The sequence below is a fragment of the Gigantopelta aegis genome, chromosome 15, assembly GCF_016097555.1.
Source record: "Gigantopelta aegis isolate Gae_Host chromosome 15, Gae_host_genome, whole genome shotgun sequence".
NCBI classification, from domain to species: domain Eukaryota; kingdom Metazoa; phylum Mollusca; class Gastropoda; order Neomphalida; family Peltospiridae; genus Gigantopelta; species Gigantopelta aegis.
The window spans coordinates 30,031,799-30,049,974 of NC_054713.1; the positions used below are offsets into that span (position 1 = coordinate 30,031,799).

At 35.3% G+C, this 18,176-nt stretch overlaps 2 protein-coding genes across 4 annotated transcripts in view; one reads left to right on the forward strand and one right to left on the reverse strand.

Annotated features, from left to right (window-relative positions):
- LOC121389947 overlaps positions 1 to 18,176 on the forward strand; it is a 113,710-nt gene that overhangs the window by 11,085 nt on the left and 84,449 nt on the right. For 2 of the 3 annotated variants that reach the window (XM_041521617.1, XM_041521613.1), the window contains exon 3: positions 5,502 to 5,614. The gene's annotated coding sequence lies outside the window, so the exon portion shown is untranslated. Of the gene's footprint in view, positions 1 to 4,252; positions 5,615 to 18,176 lie in introns of those variants that run through there. The other variant, XM_041521614.1, reaches the window with a different exon arrangement.
- On the reverse strand, positions 6,541 to 10,746 carry LOC121389753 (leucine-rich repeat extensin-like protein 5). Its single transcript, XM_041521402.1, has 2 exons — positions 10,655 to 10,746; positions 6,541 to 7,015 (listed from the first exon to the last, which is right to left on the reverse strand). Exons 1-2 carry the CDS (start codon positions 10,744 to 10,746, stop codon positions 6,541 to 6,543), a joined length of 567 nt encoding a protein of 188 aa, XP_041377336.1.

An 18,176-nucleotide genomic window follows, 5' to 3' on the forward strand; every position in this document is an offset into this window, starting at 1 on the left:
ATTGATCCATAGACTGTTCCAACAAAGGCCATGGTTTGTGCTATCTTAGTCCTGTGGAAAAGAAAAATATAAAAGATATCTTGCTGGTTGTCGGAAGAGTAGCCCATGTAGTATCGACAGCTAATTTCCTCTCAAAATCTGTGTGGATTATTTAACAGAGATATGTCTGACCCATTTTATAACCGTAAATAAAATTTGTTGAGTGCGTCGTTAAATAAATATTTTTTTTCTTTCTTTTTATTGTCCTTTAAAAGGCCAGATTCCTAAGAGGGTTGGGGCTCTCACGTTAGTCGATTATCTTACAAAAGGGTAAATGGAAGTGGCCAGTACCAGTAGATACATGTACCATTAATTTCTGCCCATGTATGCTCTTTGCAGAATTGAACCTCCAGTTCCTGCTGGCATGCTTGGGAGCTAAGACAGGTCAAGATATTATTTTTAACTCCATAACTAAATTCCCAACTCTAAATATTCTAATGTTAAGTGTAAAACCAGTACATAAATATATAAATAAATACTTCAATACATGTATACAGACAGTAGCGGAGTTCACATTGACTGTATTTGGATGGTCTTGTACAATTTATTACTTAAAGGAGAGGACAATTAAGGCATTTGGCCTGGTATGCATATTCAACGATATATAATGCACATTATTGCTTAATATCAACACGTATAATCGTATAGTTAATTAATCAAATGGTTAAATGTGACGGCTATTATATATAATGGGCGCAGCCATTTTGTACCATCTCAGTGAGTATGCCCTCTGGCGAGCTGGTGGTTACATAATACTTAACGCATAATGTCAGGAATGAGCCTTAGAACTAGAGAAACACAATCTACCTGGTTTTTGCGGGATGATAAATAGTCATACATTGCAATGTTCTGTAATAATACACATCCCAGTAAGCCAGCAATAAGTATATCCAGCACTATATATATTATTTTTCAATACAAAATAAAATACCATTGTCAAAGTGGCTACACAACAAGTCGAAACAAGAAACGCAATGTTCTGCCCATGTATTAACCTACGTACTGAAATGATACATGGATTGTTTTCTTAGTTTAAGGTCTATGCTGTTAGTCGCTTCTACCTGTGATTCCTGATTGGCAGGTGTGTATTTGAGTTGGTAACCAGACGAGCGCAATTAATTGACGCTGTCTAGACACAAAAATACATACCGGTATTGTGGAATATTACCTGTCACCCCTAAAATTGTAATGGACATGGTTTATTACTGTAAATAGTTCTATAAAGCTATTGATTAAGTAGACTTTTCCATCTAAAACCACAGAACTGACCAATTACGTAGTCCCAAAGAAAAGAAAATTATCACTTGAGTATCGTGGGTTGTCGTTTTTGCTCCAACGTAGCATATCAATAGGCCTAATAGTGTACATTTTTCCTTTGGATTATTTAACAGAGAAAAATACTATAACCCCATTTTGTTCCGTTAATGCAATTTGAAATATATATATATATATATATTTTATTTTTTTTCAAATATATTTATTGTCCCAGATATTTATATATTGATAATGTCAGGGTTGGGGCCCTGAAATCATTATCTTACAATAGATACATAAATATAAAGTGCATTCATTAAAATTACTAGTTAATTGAAACAGTCAAATTTGGAGCACAAAATTAATGACAGACAAAATATATAATAAAAAAGAAATTAAACAGATAGACAGAGAAAAGAAGAAAAGAAAAATCCATATTTCCAAATATAGAAAACAAACATAATTATTGGCTTTTAGGTTACAAAAACTCCCCACAAAAAACCAACCACCAACTTATATTCGAGTTATTTTTAACTATTAAGGCTAAGTTTAATTTTCTAGACATCTTTGCCAAGGTGCTCAGTTTTCATCAAACTCTTTATGTGAACAGTTTTTGTAGAGTATGTAGTTCTCTATTTGTAATTTATCTGTAATTACATTTTTAAAGATGCAGACCCTAGTTTCAGCCCGTAAAAATGGACGCTAACTTTAGATAATCTACAAATCTGCAACACACATTTGGATATGGTTATAACAGAGAGAAGCTAAAGTCTGTTATGTTTAAACAGGGAAATACCATAAAAAATAACGAGCTTATTTCATAAACCATTACTACTTAGACGAACATGCGGTTTTAAAAACTAGGGTATGTCGCTTTAATTCCAGTTATATGAAGTATATTCTTTTGAAGTTTTGTTCTATATATATAATGCTTTACATTGACAATAAGCCAATTCACAAATTTATGATTTGTATGTATGCTGCCGAATAGAACCATACTTTTATCAAGCTGAATATATTTGTCTTTTTGCTGTAACCATTGTTCTATAGTTTTCCAAAGTTCACTGACATTAGGGCAATCATAAAACAAGTGTTGCAATGTTTCTGGTTGCTGATTACAAAAGTTACAAGTACTGGAAGCAATATACTTTATTTTATATAAAAACAAATTTGTTGGTATAATCCTATGTAAAATTTGGTACTGAAACCATAGTAGAGTTGGGTCTTTCAAAATCATAAATGGAAGACTATAATACTTTGCCCATTTTGAAGTAGGAAAACAGCATGCTTCACGAGAATATTTCAATTGTGATGTAGGAACTACAGTAGCATTATTCAGTACTTTATATATTTCTCTATTTCCCGATTTGTTTTTCGCAAGAAGCTTTATTTTCGAAGGAAATACTGGATGTTTAGGCACTTCGTATGTTTGTTTATTTAAATTAGTTTTGTTTCGTATAAATAATTTGATTGCACATATTAAAGACGCATATTCTAAAAAATTGGATTGTATATTATATTTTGCATTAAAAGTGTTATAATCCATAAACTGCCCTTGGCTATCTAGTAAATCATATAAAAATGTAACACCTTTTTCAATGAAATTCTTATATAATATAGGTTTTCCGTCTATTAGTATATTACTATTATTTCAAATGTTCAAACTTAGAATTTCTTCTTCATTTTGAAATGTTAATTTTTGTTGAAATAAAATCCAACTATTTAATACATCCTTCCAAAACATATTTTTAATTTTCTTTATCCTAAGCTGAATTAAAAAATCACCTTGTATAACTAAGTCTCTGGTTGTTAAACCTGTTATAGACTGAAAAATATTTGCCAATTTAGAATTTGACCCAAACAGTCTTTTTATCTAAGTCAGTTTTAATGCTGTAGAGAAATGTATAATATCTATCATTTTAAACCCACCTTTTTCATAATCTTGCACTAGTATTGTTCTTTTTATCCGGTCAGGTTTGTTTTGCCATACAAAATTAAAAAGTAATTTATTTATTTGTTTTAATATTCTTTCTGGTGGATTTGAAATCTATTTAGTTAAATAGTTTATTATATTATTACATCATTTATGCTGTTTTACAAGTCAGGTTGATTAAAAAGAAGCGCCTTGTCGAAAATTACTGCTTTTGTTTACACTGTACATACAGGAGATGGTCAGGAGCTGATGTCACTTCGCCACAAGCTATCCCACCGGACGTCACAAAAACAAAACAAAATGGCTGCCCCCAGTTAGCAGGAATAATCATGTTTTTTTATTAACTCTAAAATTACGCGTTTTTCATTTGCTAAAGTGTCAGTATGTGTTGGTGGTCCAGGTATGCATCTTTCCAACACATAAGGCTCTTGTTTGAGTTGACCCTACCTTTAAAGACATGTTTGTTGGCTAAAACATTCATCCTCTACCCCATGTAACACACGTAACGTTACGTGTGTTACACTCAATAAAGGCTGCATTGTATAATAACTTGCAGCTTTTGCAAACCAAAAATGGTCAAATTTGTTTCATATTGGTATTCTAACTTTTAACCTGAAAACATTTTAAATGATTCAATATTTTACTAGTTTTTCTTGGTTATTTGCATTACGTGTGTTACATGCAAAATAGTGTTACTTTTGTATTGTTTTTCAAATAAACCTGTTATATGAAGAGAAAAGAAAGAGGTGGTAAATCTTAGAACACCCAGTTGTCTGTCAAATGACTATACTGACTCATTTTGGTAAAACTAACATTTTAAGCAAAGAACAAACTTAACAATTTGTTTGTGTTTTGTTTTGTTTGCAGGTGTTGTATTTTCAAATAGCGACACACAAAATTATCTCACTGTTTATGATTTGTTTGTTATTTAACATAAATATACCCAAAATATTAAAAAAGTACTTTTTGAATTGATAAGATGAATTTTAATTTTTGCATCCCAGGATGAGTTTGCGTGGAATGAGCCTATACATGATTCATGAAAATCTTTGTAATGAAAACCGGAACACACTATTAAAATAATGAAGACCTCTTTTATTCTCGTTTTGCTGCTGTTGTATATACTGCTGTTACAATATATAATTATTATTGTAAAATATTTGTATATGTACATGTATATATGTTTGAATATTAATACACAAATAAAAATAAATAATTTTTAAAATAACAATAAGTGTCGGAAATTGGAAAAGAGTTGTATATCATTTTATTAACACCTTCCTATATAATAACTGACACATTACCTGTGTGTTTTATTGTTGCTGTGTTTGTATGGAAGCATGTGGGATAAGTGCTTACTATTATGTACGTATGCTATTCATTTTCTCTAGGTTTTATGTTATTTTATGCTATATGTTACTCTTATGTACAAACTAAGGTATGTTAAAAAATGTTAAGCCTTAATTCTTTCGAATTCCTAGTGTCAACACCTAAAATGGCAGCGACTTTTATGTTAAACCACCGGTACATTTTAAACATTATTGAATAAATTATAGTGATAAACTCTCACGGCTGGTTAATGTAAATACCATAAATATACTCTAGTTACTTGTTCGTATTGAGCAATAATTATATGCAGGGTTCGATTTCTTACGTGTATTTGTATTTCTTACACACCCGTATATGGGATGACCCGTTGTAGATCAATATTAATGTCTCCAACATACACATGTATGTTGCAAATCACTTCTGAGACTTATAATTGGCTGTTCCGAGGTCATGACCCAAGTGTCTCGAGGACCTATAAACGTCATTTACGTCTATGGAGTCATTAACTTATACTTTCAACCTAATGTTGAGGCTTTTTATATGTTTTCCCATTATACTATATAAAACTGACTTTTTATACTCCTATCTATGATGGGTTATATTTTGGTATGGCGTTGTCCATCCGTTAACCTTTTCTTGTCCGGACCATATCTTGCATATACAGATGCATATGGAACCATCAAACCTCACATGTAGGAAGGAACAACTTGGGATGACGGTGTGTCACGTAATATTACTAGGTAATTAAGGGTGTGTAAGAAATATATTAATGTACTCATGCCCGCTGGAGAGGATTGATCCTACAACTCGTGGTTTCCGAAAGTATCTAACTCACTTTCGCTTGGTAGATACATTTGAAAATCAGTTGTTGTAAGATACATCGTGTCCAGTTTATTATTCTATATGTCTACGTATAGTGACTAAGGTTAGTGGTTGCTAATTGCAGGTCGGCACGTGACTTTCTCGCTGTCAGCAACACCACTGGGCACCACCACACTGATATCCAGTTGCTGGTAGCAAGAGCGGGCCATCGAAGTGTTATATTGTGCTGTTTAAATTGTGAGTGCATAAATAATGGAAATCACTAATGTTTTGCACATCATTGTAGTTATTATTATTGTTATTGTTATTGTTATTATTATTATCATTATTATTGTTATTATTATTATTATTTTATTTGAACACGCAGGTGCGAATGTAGTAAAAAAAAAGACAATGAAAATAAATAATAAAACAAAAATAATTAAAATAAAATAACAGCTGACCTACCCAATCTATTTTGTTCTCGCTATCTAAGGATCAAATACAAGTATTTAGTAGCATACATGATGCTTTGACAAATACGGTGTCCGGCACTCGTCATTTTGGTGCAATTTTCCCATTTATCAATTTGTTCGTTTGGTTTTTTTTTTTGGACGAACTACTCGATTATCTGCCGAAACCCTGTATTGCGGAAGACACAAAATACCAAAGTAGAACGTGTTGCATACTTACACATTTTTGTTCATTTTATTTCTTCTGTAATCTAATTAAATAATCGTCATGATACCTAAAAACATTTTGTCGAGCACAGGTCAAAATCGCACAAAATTTGCGAGTGCCGGACTTTGTATCATTTATATAGTAGGGATGAAAATACATGCACATGTATGGGGCCTCAGATTTTCCTTGTGGTTTGCACTTCAGTTCTTATTAATATTGTGGCTTACAGCAGCTTTTGAGACTGTAAAATAATATTAAACTGATGGACAGAAATAAGGAATCACATGTAGTGTAACAGTAAATAGTGATTGGAATCAAAACCCACATCCACAGTGTTAGAATGTAACCATGTAACAATTACGGTGAAATACAGACAAATACTACAAATATTGTAGTCGTAAATTAAATTCTGTCTACAATTCCATGTATTTCTTTATTTCTTGAGGGAGAGGGTCGAGGTTGGTGGTGGGTCTGGAGGGAGAGTGGTGAGGTTGGTGGTAGGTCTAGAGGGAGAGTGGTGAGGTTGGCGATGGGTTTGGAGGGAGAATGGCGAGGTTGGGGGTGGGTCTGGAGGGAGAGTGGCGAGGTTGGTAGTGGGACTGTAGGGAGAGGGTCGAGGTTGGCGGTGGGTCTGGAGGGAGAGGGTTGAGGTTGGCGGTGGGTCTAGAGGGAGAGTGGCTAGGTTGGTGGTGGGTCTGGAGAGACAGGATTGATGTTGGCGGCGGGTCTGGAGGGAGAGTGGCGAGGTTGGCGGTGGGTCTGAATGGAGAGGTGGGTGGGTGGGGTCTGGAGGGAGAGGGTCGAGGTTGGCGGTGGGTCTGAAGGGAGAGTGGCGAGATTGGCAGTGGGTCTGAAGGGAGAGGGTCGAGGTTGGCGGTGGGTCTGGTGGCAGAGTCGCGAGGTTGGCTGTTAATCTGGAAGGAAAGGGGCGAGATGGGAGTAGTGTCCAGAGGGAGAGTTGCGGGATGGGTGAGGTGTCTAAAAACAGAAGTGTGTATTCAGAGGGAGAGGGGTGGGATGGGTTGGTTGTTCAGAATGAGAGGGGAGAGTATCCCAAAGGAGAGTCGTGTCTAGGAGAGGGGTAGGTATCCAGAAGATGAGGGGCGGGATGGGGTGTCTAGAAAAGGGTGGGTATCCAGAGGATGCAAAAATATACACTATTTTAATCTTTTTAAAGGGGTGGTGGGTGGGAAGAAATAATACATAATTTACAAAAAGTTGAGACAATAAAATAGTAAAATACTATAGGTGTAGCAATGTTATTTTGTTCAATATTATTATTATTATTTTGAAAAATATACGTGGTTTGTTTTTAGTATTTTGAGGAACAGGAACTTACTTTCATCCAAGTGCACCCGAACAGTGATTTTAAATATTATGTAGTTTGACCCCAACAGCTGATGTATTAAACATTCATTCATTCATTCATTCATTCATTCATTCATACTTATTGTTGTCAAAACATTACCTGTGCATGTGTTCAGACTTTCTGTTGATTTTATTTTACAACATTGTTTGTATAAAACTAATATCTCACTGTCGTGTTTTGGAAAAGTTTCCTGGATGTAATCATAATACAGAAATATGTCTGGAAACCCAGAAGAATAGAGGTCAGAAGTTTTACTCTCAGAATATAAATTAGAAGCTTTGGACACAAACCTCTATTGAACATATATGAGCACTTGTTTCGGTTCTTAAGTATTTCAATTACTTCGATCGGCCAATATTCATGTCAGTGGCCATGGTAGAAGACAGAAGGACGCATTGCAATGTTTCAGTAGAATGGTGCAAAGCAAATCATTTATAAAAAACATGAAAGCAAATGAGAAAAATTATATGGGACATTAATAAAAACACATAACGGACAAGAAAAATGCGAAAACTAGTGCAAAGATGAACATCACAACAAATATCGTATGCTTGAAAAAATTTTTAATTAAGAATACGAGAAGAAACAAAAACAAAAGAAAGAAGTTGAACGTCAAGGATGAGATGGCAAACTTAAATAGAACAGTGAATATGAAATGTATCACAAGAGATGAAAATAAAAATGTGGCATACGAAAAAAAGCTATACCAACATGGTCAGTACGAAAACAAGGAATATAAAAAATACGAAAGCGTGTAAAGTGAACAAAAACCTTAAGAAAGGAAGAAAGATGAGAATGAAGAATAACAAAACATTGGAAACAAAAAATATGGAATGTAACAGAAGAATTAATGAGAATGAAAAGAATGTTAAGAGAAACCAAATGGAAGCGGACAATACCATCATGGACAATATAAATATCGAAATAAAAGATACAGAAGCATGTAAAGTGAAGAAAAGTGTTGAGAAAACAAGAAGGGCGAGAATGAAGATCAAAAGAAAGAATACGAAATGTGAACAGAAAGAACACAAAGCAAACAATACTAACAGGCCCAATACTTATACTGACGCTGTGAGAACAACAAGAAGTTGGAGAGACTTTGGGTCGACAGACCTCCGATTCATAATTTATGCACCGAATGAAGTGGAGCATTTTTTTCTCCCACCGTCAATGATAAACCACCAGCTTTAAAAATTTTTTTACAAACTGAACAGTCAGTGTACTACTTTATTCCAAAGCAGCATGAGTAATTAACTCTTTATGTAGAAACCGGCCTCGCTGGCGTTGTGGTTAGGCCATCGATCTACAGGCTAGTCAGTACTGGGTTCGGATCCCAGTTGAGGCATGGGATTTTTAATCCAGATACTGACTCCAAACCCTGAGTGAGTGCTCTGCAAGGCTCAATGGGTAGGTGTAAACCACTTGCACTGACCAGTGATCCATAACTGGTTCAACAAAGGCCATGGTTTGTGCTATCCTGCCTGTGGGAAGCGCAAATAAAAGATCCCTTGCTGCTAATTAATTGGAAAGAGTAGCCCATGTAGTGGCGACAGTGGGTTTCCTCTCAAACTCTGTGTGGTCCTTAACCATATGTCTGATGCCATATAACTGTAAATAAAATGTGTTGAGTGCGTCGTTAAATAAAACATTTCTTTCTTCCTTTCTTTATGTAGACTGAAAATGGAGTGAATATTTCAGTGTGGAAGATTGTGTGTATACAATGTATACTCTACTCTCAGTCCATGAATGCTCTTATATCACTCGAAATAACACCAGGTTTGCATAGCCATAGCAATCGGGTGAGGTGCCAGATTCCCTTCTTTTTTCTTAGGTGTAACACATTTATAATTTCTGTTTTTTCTCCTTTTTTTTTTTCTTTTTTTCTTTTGGTCATGCATTTGGGTATGAATAGAATCCATGCTTTCGCAAATTTACGGACGAATTGGTAGGAACACTATATCGGGTGCGTGGTCAGAAGGGGTAGCCTAGTTTCGGGGCCTGACCTGCTTCAAGCGAATTTTCTTTTTCTTTTTTTTATAATATATTTTCCGTGGGAACCCGATACGAACTAGGGGCGGGACGTAGCCCAATGGTAAAGTGTTCGCTTGATGCACGGTTGGTCTAGGATCGATCCCCGTCGGTGGTCCCATTGGGCTATTTCTCGTTCCAGTCGGTGCTCCACAACTGGTGTAACAAAGGCCGTGGTATGTGCTATCCTGTCTGGGATGGTGCATATAAAAGATCCCTTGCAGTTAATCGGGAAAAGTAGCCCATGAAGTGGCCACATTAGTAATATCTGTGTGGTCCTTAACCATATGTCTGCCGCCATATAACTGTGAATAAAATGTGTTGAGTGTGTTGTTAAATAAAACATTTCCTTCCTTGATACGAACCCACCTGGAAACTGCTCATGTTTAATATCCTATAATTATGGCGTGCTTTCCTGTCCCTGTTCACTAAAAGACACTATATATATTTACAAAGTCTTGAAGACGTTCTTTTTGAAACAGTGTCCTTGACTTGACACTATAAATGGTTTTGAGACGTTTTGTTTCAGAAACAACATTGTAGACATCTATATCCTACAATAGTGAAATGGGGCCATATCTAGTAGGTAGAAAGGTACAACAACTCCCACCCCGCCCGATGAAATGAATAAATGCCCTTTTTAGATTAAACGTGTCCAATTTCGAGTAAAAGTGCCCTATTTGGTGTAAAAGTGCTCTTTTTAGTATAAAAGTGCCCTGTTTAGTATAAACATGCTATTTAGTGTAAACGTACCATTTTTAGAGTAGGCTAAAAGTGTCCTGCTTAGTGTAAAAGTGCTCTTTTTAGTGTAAAAGTCATGTTTATAGTGTAAAAGTGCCATTTTTAGTGTAAATGTGTCATGTTTGGTATAAAAATGTCATTGTTAGAGTAAAAGTGCCCTATTTAAAGTAAAAGTGTCCTATTTAGTGTAAAAGTGCTCTTTTTAGTATATAAGTGCCCTGTTTAGTGTAAAGAGTACAGGTCAGGGTTCGTACGCGCCTGGAAAACCCTTGAAAATAAACTAATGTTTTCCAGTGCTTGAATACCCTTGAAAATCATCTTGCGGTCTGGAAAACCCTTGAAAATGATAATTTGATGTCAAATAAAATATAAACGCCTAAAAAGGAGGCTTTATTTACTTTATTTAACATGTAATTAAATTATTTGTTTCATTTCCGCGGAACAATCAAATGCCAATCGTCCAGCCAATCGATGTTTACCGGCTCAGTTGACGCGTGAATGTTTGTTGTTGTTTTTTATCTCGCGATGCGAGAATCACGCGGCCACGAGATCCAAGCGACAGCGTTGCCATATTGGAAAAGAAAGTTTGTCACTTTTTGCCGCTGGGTATTTAGCAAGTTTATTTAGCAAGTTCAGGGAGCGTGTCAAGTTAATGAATTTATTGTAAACCCACAAAGATGGTTGGTACTTGCGTGTTTAACGACCTGTGGAAACTCGGTACGGTCCTGAAATTTTGGTAAAGTTGACCTGGAAAGTGCTTGAAAAACCCTTGAATTTTGACTACCTTTAAGTGTATGAACCCTGACAGGTACTCTTTTTTTTTTTTTAGTATACAAGTGCCCTTTTCAGTGTCAAAGTGCCATTTTCAGTGTCAAAGTACCCTGTTTAGTGTAAACGTGCTATTTTTAGATTAAAAGTGTTTGTTTTTTTATAGTAAAACTGCCCTTTTTAATATATAAGTGCCATTTTTAGAGGAAAAAAGTGCCAGTATTAGAGTAAAAGTGTCATGTTTAGTGTAAAAGTGTTATTTGTTGTGTAAAAGTGCCATTTTTAGAGAAAAAAGTGCCAGTATGAGAGTAAAAGTGTCATGTTTAGTGTAAAAGTGCCCTATTTAGTGTAAAAGTGCTCTTATATAAAAATCCTCTTTTTTTGTGTGTGTAAAAGTGCCCTATTTAGTGTAAAAGTGTTCTTTTTTAGTATAAAAGTGCTCTTTTGTGTGTAAAAGTTCCAGTTATAGAGTAAAAGTGCTTTTTATTGGTAGATTATTATTAAAATTTCATTTGTGTTAATCAAACTCAGTTGGCCATCTCCTAAATTTAGTTGCAGACACTCGTTCATGACATTCTATTGTTATTTGAACACTCATACTTTGATCAGTACCACGTGACTAGCTGTCACCTCTTGTGATTTGTTTAATACACTGATCTGTATCTGATATTTTGTTTTGGACACTGCCCTATGTCTAAAGACTACATGTAGTGTTGTAAACAAAGTTTTCGACTGTTGACAATATATCTCAGGAAAAACAAATATCTCCGAAACAAGATCTTGAAAACAGTCTTCGAGACTTTTCATGATACATAGCTATATCCTAAGGTCCGACTACACAGATCACTTCTGGGTGAGAGTTTATTCATCACAGTCCGCCACTATAGTTGTGGTTCACATATTCACTTGTAGGAACTGGGGAAGAATTAAAACAATATGTATGTTTAATGGTAAACCTTCTGGCTGTATTTTGCCATGTTATTTTGTAATATTGTGCATTGACCTTTTGGGACATGGGTGTCTAGCACAAGAGACAGCCGGACTGAATCGGTTTATAAACCACTGTTCGGACCGGTACTACAGCCAGATGCGGTCATATAGCAAAAAACTGAGACGGAAATGTTCACAATTTTGGAGTGAAAATAAATGCTTATAATGTATGTTCGCAATGGTGTATGTTCTATTGGCAATCTCCATTTGAAGTTGGGCAATTTAACATGGGTTTCAATGGCAGATGACATCTGTGTAGTGAGACCATACTAGTGTAGCATCCTTATAAAAGGTAATTACATCGATGTGGATTTGAGCCAAGCGTATGGGGGCCCAATTTGGGTAAATATAGCAAACATGTCAATTTTATTTATTTTTATTATTTTTATTTTTATTTTATTTTTATTTTTATTTTTTAGGGGTGTGTGTGTCAAAATGTACATTCTAGTGTTCTTACATGTAATAAATAAATTGATATGAGTGTCTAACACTGAGTTTCTCATTGTAAAAGGTCAAAATTCAAGGTCACAAGGTCAATATCCAAATTCAACCTAATTTCTGTGATTTTGTGCATAATGAATTTTTTCGAATGTACAGTCATAGTGACAAACAGTTTTGATGGTATTGTGAATATATAACATAGTATTCTACTATGAAAGTAGAATTTGTATCTGCCATTAATAATATGTGGATCTTCATGCTGAAATATACAGGAAAAAACAGGATTTCAACACTTCATTATGAAACAATTGTTGCCCATAGCAACAATTGATGGAAACTAATATTTTTAATGAACTAACTAGATAATTAGCTTCTTTGTATGTTCCCCATATCAGAACTACCAGCAAGGTCATATATTACCATATAGTGGCTGCTTGTTTGATGGCCATCTATTGTGTGGATGACCAAGGAGTAACAATGTGATATGAAGTTTTATTGGATGGTATGGTGCATCTATCTTTTGGTGTATTGGTTAGAGTTCATAAGCTACACGGCTCTAGTATAGCTTTTCATGGTGTAAATGACCCAAATTATCAAATTGACTTCAAACCAAGTTTGACAAAATCGGTCACTAGACTTTAAGGTCTCACTACACATATGACTTCCGGGTGAGAGTTCATTCATCACGGTCCACTATAGTTCCTAATTGTGGCACATGTTATGGTTCACATATTCACTTCTAGGAAATGGTGAAGAATTAAAACAATATGTATGTTTAATGGTAAGCCTTCTGGGTGTATTTTGCCCATGTTATTTTGTAATATTGTGCATCGACCTTATGGGACATGGGTATATAGTGCAAGTGACAGCCGGAGTGAATCGGTTTATGAACCACCTGTTCGGACCGGTACTACAGCCGGATGCGGTCATATAGCAAAAAACTGAGATGGAAATGTTCACAATTTTGGAATGAATATAAATGCTTATATAATGTATGTTCGCAATGGTGTATGTTGTTAGTGCCAACAAGAACCCGTTCTATGGGCAATCTTCACTTGAAGTTGGGCAGTTTAACATGGGTTTCAATGGCAGATGACATCTGTGTAGTGAGACCATAATGTAAAACATGAAATTACTGTTTATCACCAAAAATATATGTTTAGCAAGCCAAAATGAGAATGTATTAGTGTAGCATCCATGTAAAAGGTAATTTCATCTATGTGGATTTTATCCAAGTTTATTGGGGCCCTCTTTGGGTAAATATTTCAAACGTCAATTTTATTTATTTATATTATTTTATTTTTTAGGGTGTGTGTGTCAAAATGTATATGCTAGTTTTCTTATACATAATATATAAATTGATCTGAGTGTCTAAAATTGAGTTTCTCATTGTAAAAGGTCAAAATTCAAGGTCACATGGTCAATATCCAAATTCACCCTAATTTCTGTGAATTTGTGAATAATGATTTTTTTTCGAATGTACAGTCATAGTGACAAACATTTTTGATGGTATTGTGAATATATAACAGTATTCTCCTATAAAAGTAGAATTTGTATCTGCCATTAATAATGTGTGGATCTTCATGCTGAAATACACAGAAAAAACCTAGGATTTCAACACTTCACTATGAAATAATTGTTGCCCATAGCAACCATTAATGAAAACTAATATTTTTAATGAACTAACTAGATAATTAGCATCTTTGTATGTTCCTTATATTAGAACTACCAAAAGGGTCATACATTACTATGTAGTGGCTGTTTGATGGCCATCTTTTGTGTGGATGACCAGGGAGTAACAATATGTGATATGAAGTTTTATTGGATTGTTGGTGCATCTGTCTTTTGTGTATTGGTTAGAGTTCATAAGTTACACTGGTCTAGTATGGCTTTTCATGGTGTAAATGACCCAAATTATCAAATTGACTTCAAACCAAGTTTTACAAAATCTGTTAATAGACTACACAGATCACTTCCGGGTGAGAATTAATTCATCACGGTCCACTATAGTTGCTAATTGTGACATATGTTGTGGTTCACATATTCACTTCTAGGAAATAGTGAAGAATTACAACAATGTGTATGTTTAATGGTAAGCCTTCTGGCTGTATTTTGCCCATGTTATTTTGTAATATTGTGCATTGAACTTTTGGGACATGGGTGTATAGCACAAGACTGAATTGGTTTATGAATTACCTGTTCGGACCGGTACTACAGCCAGATGCGGTCCTATAACAAAAAACAGACGGAAAGTTCTCATTTTTAAGTTCTCGGGGACCTGCATGGATTCAGTATAAGACAATACGTACCAGCGGAGGCTGCCGTCTTGGAGGTTTAAAATGTTAAAAAATATTAGTATTTAGTTGGGAAATTTAACATGGGTTTCAATGGCAGATGACTTCGGTGTAGTGAGACCTAACCAGATGCGACCATAACAACAGTCTTCATTTTAAAAAGTAAAACTGGTCTGATCGGTTAGTATATTTTTGTTGCTAGTTGTATTACATTGATTTCCCGTGTGTGCGGAGTGGACTTATTTTAACAGCGCAGCTTGTAAGGAAACTACTGTTGATAATCATAGAATTTATTTAAGATTTATTTATTTATTTATCTATTTATGTAAACTACACAAATGGTAAGCAGCCTTTACTTATACTGACATTTGTTTTGTTTTAATTATTTATTTAATAATTTATTATTATTATTATTTATTTAAAATTATATATTTATTTATTTATTTTATTAATGTGTCCCGCGAATGCACTCCTCTGCCAAAAAATGGTAAACAGCCTTTACTTATACTGACATTGGTTTTATTTTAATTATTAAAATTTGAGGTGTCTTAACATGTTTTATCAATAAACATGAATTGTGTTATAATTATATCATGTTTCATTTATGTTTTAAATATACACACTTGTTCACTCCTAAAAGCATGAAAAGTGATGGGATGTAACCCAGTTGTAAAACACTCGTCTATGTTACATTTTAAAACCCGAACGGTTGATCCATTCGGGTATTTCCCATTTCAGCTTAGTGCTTCACAACTTGGGTAACAAAGGCCGTGGTATGTAATATTCTGTCAGAAATGGTGCATATAAAAGATCCCTTGTTTCTAATTTAAAAGAGTAACCCATGACATGACAGCAGCAGGTTTCCTCTCTAAGTACCTGAACGTTGCCCAGTGTTAAAGTGTTCGCCTGATGCGCGGTCGGTCTAGGATCGATCCTTGTCGGTGGGCCCATTGGTCTATTTCCTATTCAGCCAGTGCACCATGACTGGTATATCAAAGGTTGTGGTATGTGCTGTCCTGTCAGGGATGATGCATATAAAAGATCCCTTGCTACTAATGTAACAGGTTTCATCTTTAAGACTACATGTCAAAATTATCAAATAGCCGATGATTAATAAATCAATGTGCTCTAGTGGTGTCGTTCAACAAAACAGTGTGTTTCACTACTGGTATATCAAAGGCCGTGTCTTGTTTGTGCATATACAAGATCCCTTGCTGCTAATAGAAACAATGTAGCGGGTATCGTCTGAAGTCTACGTTAAAGTTTGTTTTGTTTAATGATACCACTAGAGCACATCGATTTATCAATCATCGGCTATTGGATATCAAACAAAGGTAATTCTGACATATAGTTTTAGAAACCAGAGTTTTGTTCATTTATAAGAGTGGTTCTTTTATATGTACCATCCCACAGACAGGATAGAACATACCACGGCCTTTGATATACCAGTCGTGGTGGACTGGCTGGAACAACTGAAGACTACTAATCAAAATTATCAAGTGTTTGACATAAATTAATCAATGTGCTCTAGTGGTGTACTTTCCAGGTTCCGATGTATAGAGGTATGGGACAGGTTGGCGGGAGGCGATCAATGGGGGTAGTATGATTCGTGTAAATGGTAAATACTGGGTGCGAATCCGGGATGCTGTAAGAGGGGTGGGTCCCAATATTTTTTAAAGTATAGTTTGAGTTTCCCAAAGGCAAATGATCCGATTTTTGGAGGGAATCCGAGAAAATGTTAAAATATAGATGCGTTTTCTAGGCAATTTAATATTGTTTAGCGACAGTTCTGTTATGATTAAAATGTGCCCGACCGTCTTATACAAGTATTTAGGTCATTATTTTCAAAGAAATTAACCAGAACAATAAATTTGAAAATATTGCTACTTCAAGGCAATGCATGTCCCCTACCTGGCCCAACACATTTTCCTATCTCCTACGTTCAACGACCATAACTGTCAAAAATAGGTTAAAGGGACACACCCTAGTTACGGCTAGTTGTTAACCATTACGGCGTTGTTTTTCGCTATTAAACCCATTTTTTCATAAATAAAATTGCACTTTACTTACCGTTTATTATTTAGAATATACATTTCCATTCACCTGAAGTGTTTTTTGGTAATCCTGGTAATCCTGGTGTTTGTAATACCACAAAATGCATTTTTCGTATTTCTGAAAAACGGACGCACGTTTGAGAAAAAACCGTTGAGCAGACAAGGTCTAATCTATTTTTAGACGGGAGATTTCCATTTCAATGTCACAGACGTTGGTATACCACGTGACCGTTATCATTTTGGTTTGGTTTGTTTTCTCGTGCACGGTTCGCGCAATCTACATCCGATTTGTTGTTCATTTGTAAGATTTTTCTTCACAGTTCGTGAACATTTTCAGTAACAATAAAGTTCAGACAAGTAAGTATCTCAGTACAAAACGTTACAGACCCTTAAAACCAATAAGTTTGCTAAGTCCTACGATATCTGGAGAGGGGATACAACCAGGACAGAACAGTTGGAACATGTCCAGGAGAGGTGAAAAGAACCCACCCCAAGTCTGAAATTTGTCGTGACGTAGGCATTGTGCTTCGAGCGACATCTACCGGTGATGTCAGAATACAAACTTTCAAAATTATTTCAAGCAATTGGGACATGGGGATTCCCATGGTATTTATCGATATAAAACCTGCTTTTTCACTCCATTTGATAAAAACGTGATCTAAGTGTGTTACAGGTTTGTAGATTAACCAAATTATAATTTATTTTCGCTGGATGGAACTAGGGTGTGCGGCTTTAATCGCCATGAAAATCAAACTGGCTCTGTAGCAGTAAATAATAAAGCTATACACAAAATTTCAGCATTCCAAAAATACAGTCCGGAAAACGGATTTTCGTATCTCCTAAAGTGAAGGGCCATAACCGTCAAACTTGCGTAAATGGGAATGAAAGTCCACCTGTAAACTGTACATGACAAAGCTATACACAATGCGGAAAAAAGGTCCGGAAAATTATACTTGTGGGATGGATAGACCGACAGCCAGACATACTAATAATACTAGTGTCTGTATATCCAAGGTGTTTCCGGCCATATAATAGTGTTTGTAGCACTCAATTTACATTGTACTTTGTAATATGTATTTATTTTCGTACGTACGAAGTTATTGTGAGGTAAAATCTGGTTTGGGCCACTACACGCATTAGGACAACAAACATCTTTTGTATACAGACAATGATGTTCTAAACTAGAAAATTTATTTAATATATAATTTTCACCAAAACGTCTGTTAGTCGGCAACATCTTACAATGGAAGCCAACAAGGGTGAGTCTATTTAAGTGAGTAGGGGGCGGGACGTAGCCTAGTGCAGTAGTGGTAAAGCGCTCGCCTAATGCGTGGTCGGTCTAGGATCGATCCCCGTAGGTGGGTCCATTGGTATATTTCTTGATCCAGCCACTGCAAGTCACTAATAGTATACCAGACCTATATTCCCTATATTTTTTATAGGATCCTATAAAA

Bases quoted from the DNA above. Each gene is read 5' to 3' on its own strand.
- LOC121389753 (XM_041521402.1), bottom strand. From the start codon at position 10,746: ATGGCAACGCTGTCGCTTGGATCTCGTGGCCGCGTGATTCTCGCATCG. The intron at 7,016-10,654 runs GTAAACATCGAT...TTCTGTTTTTAG, and splicing joins TTCACGCGTCAACTGAGCCG to ACACCTCACCCATCCCGCAA.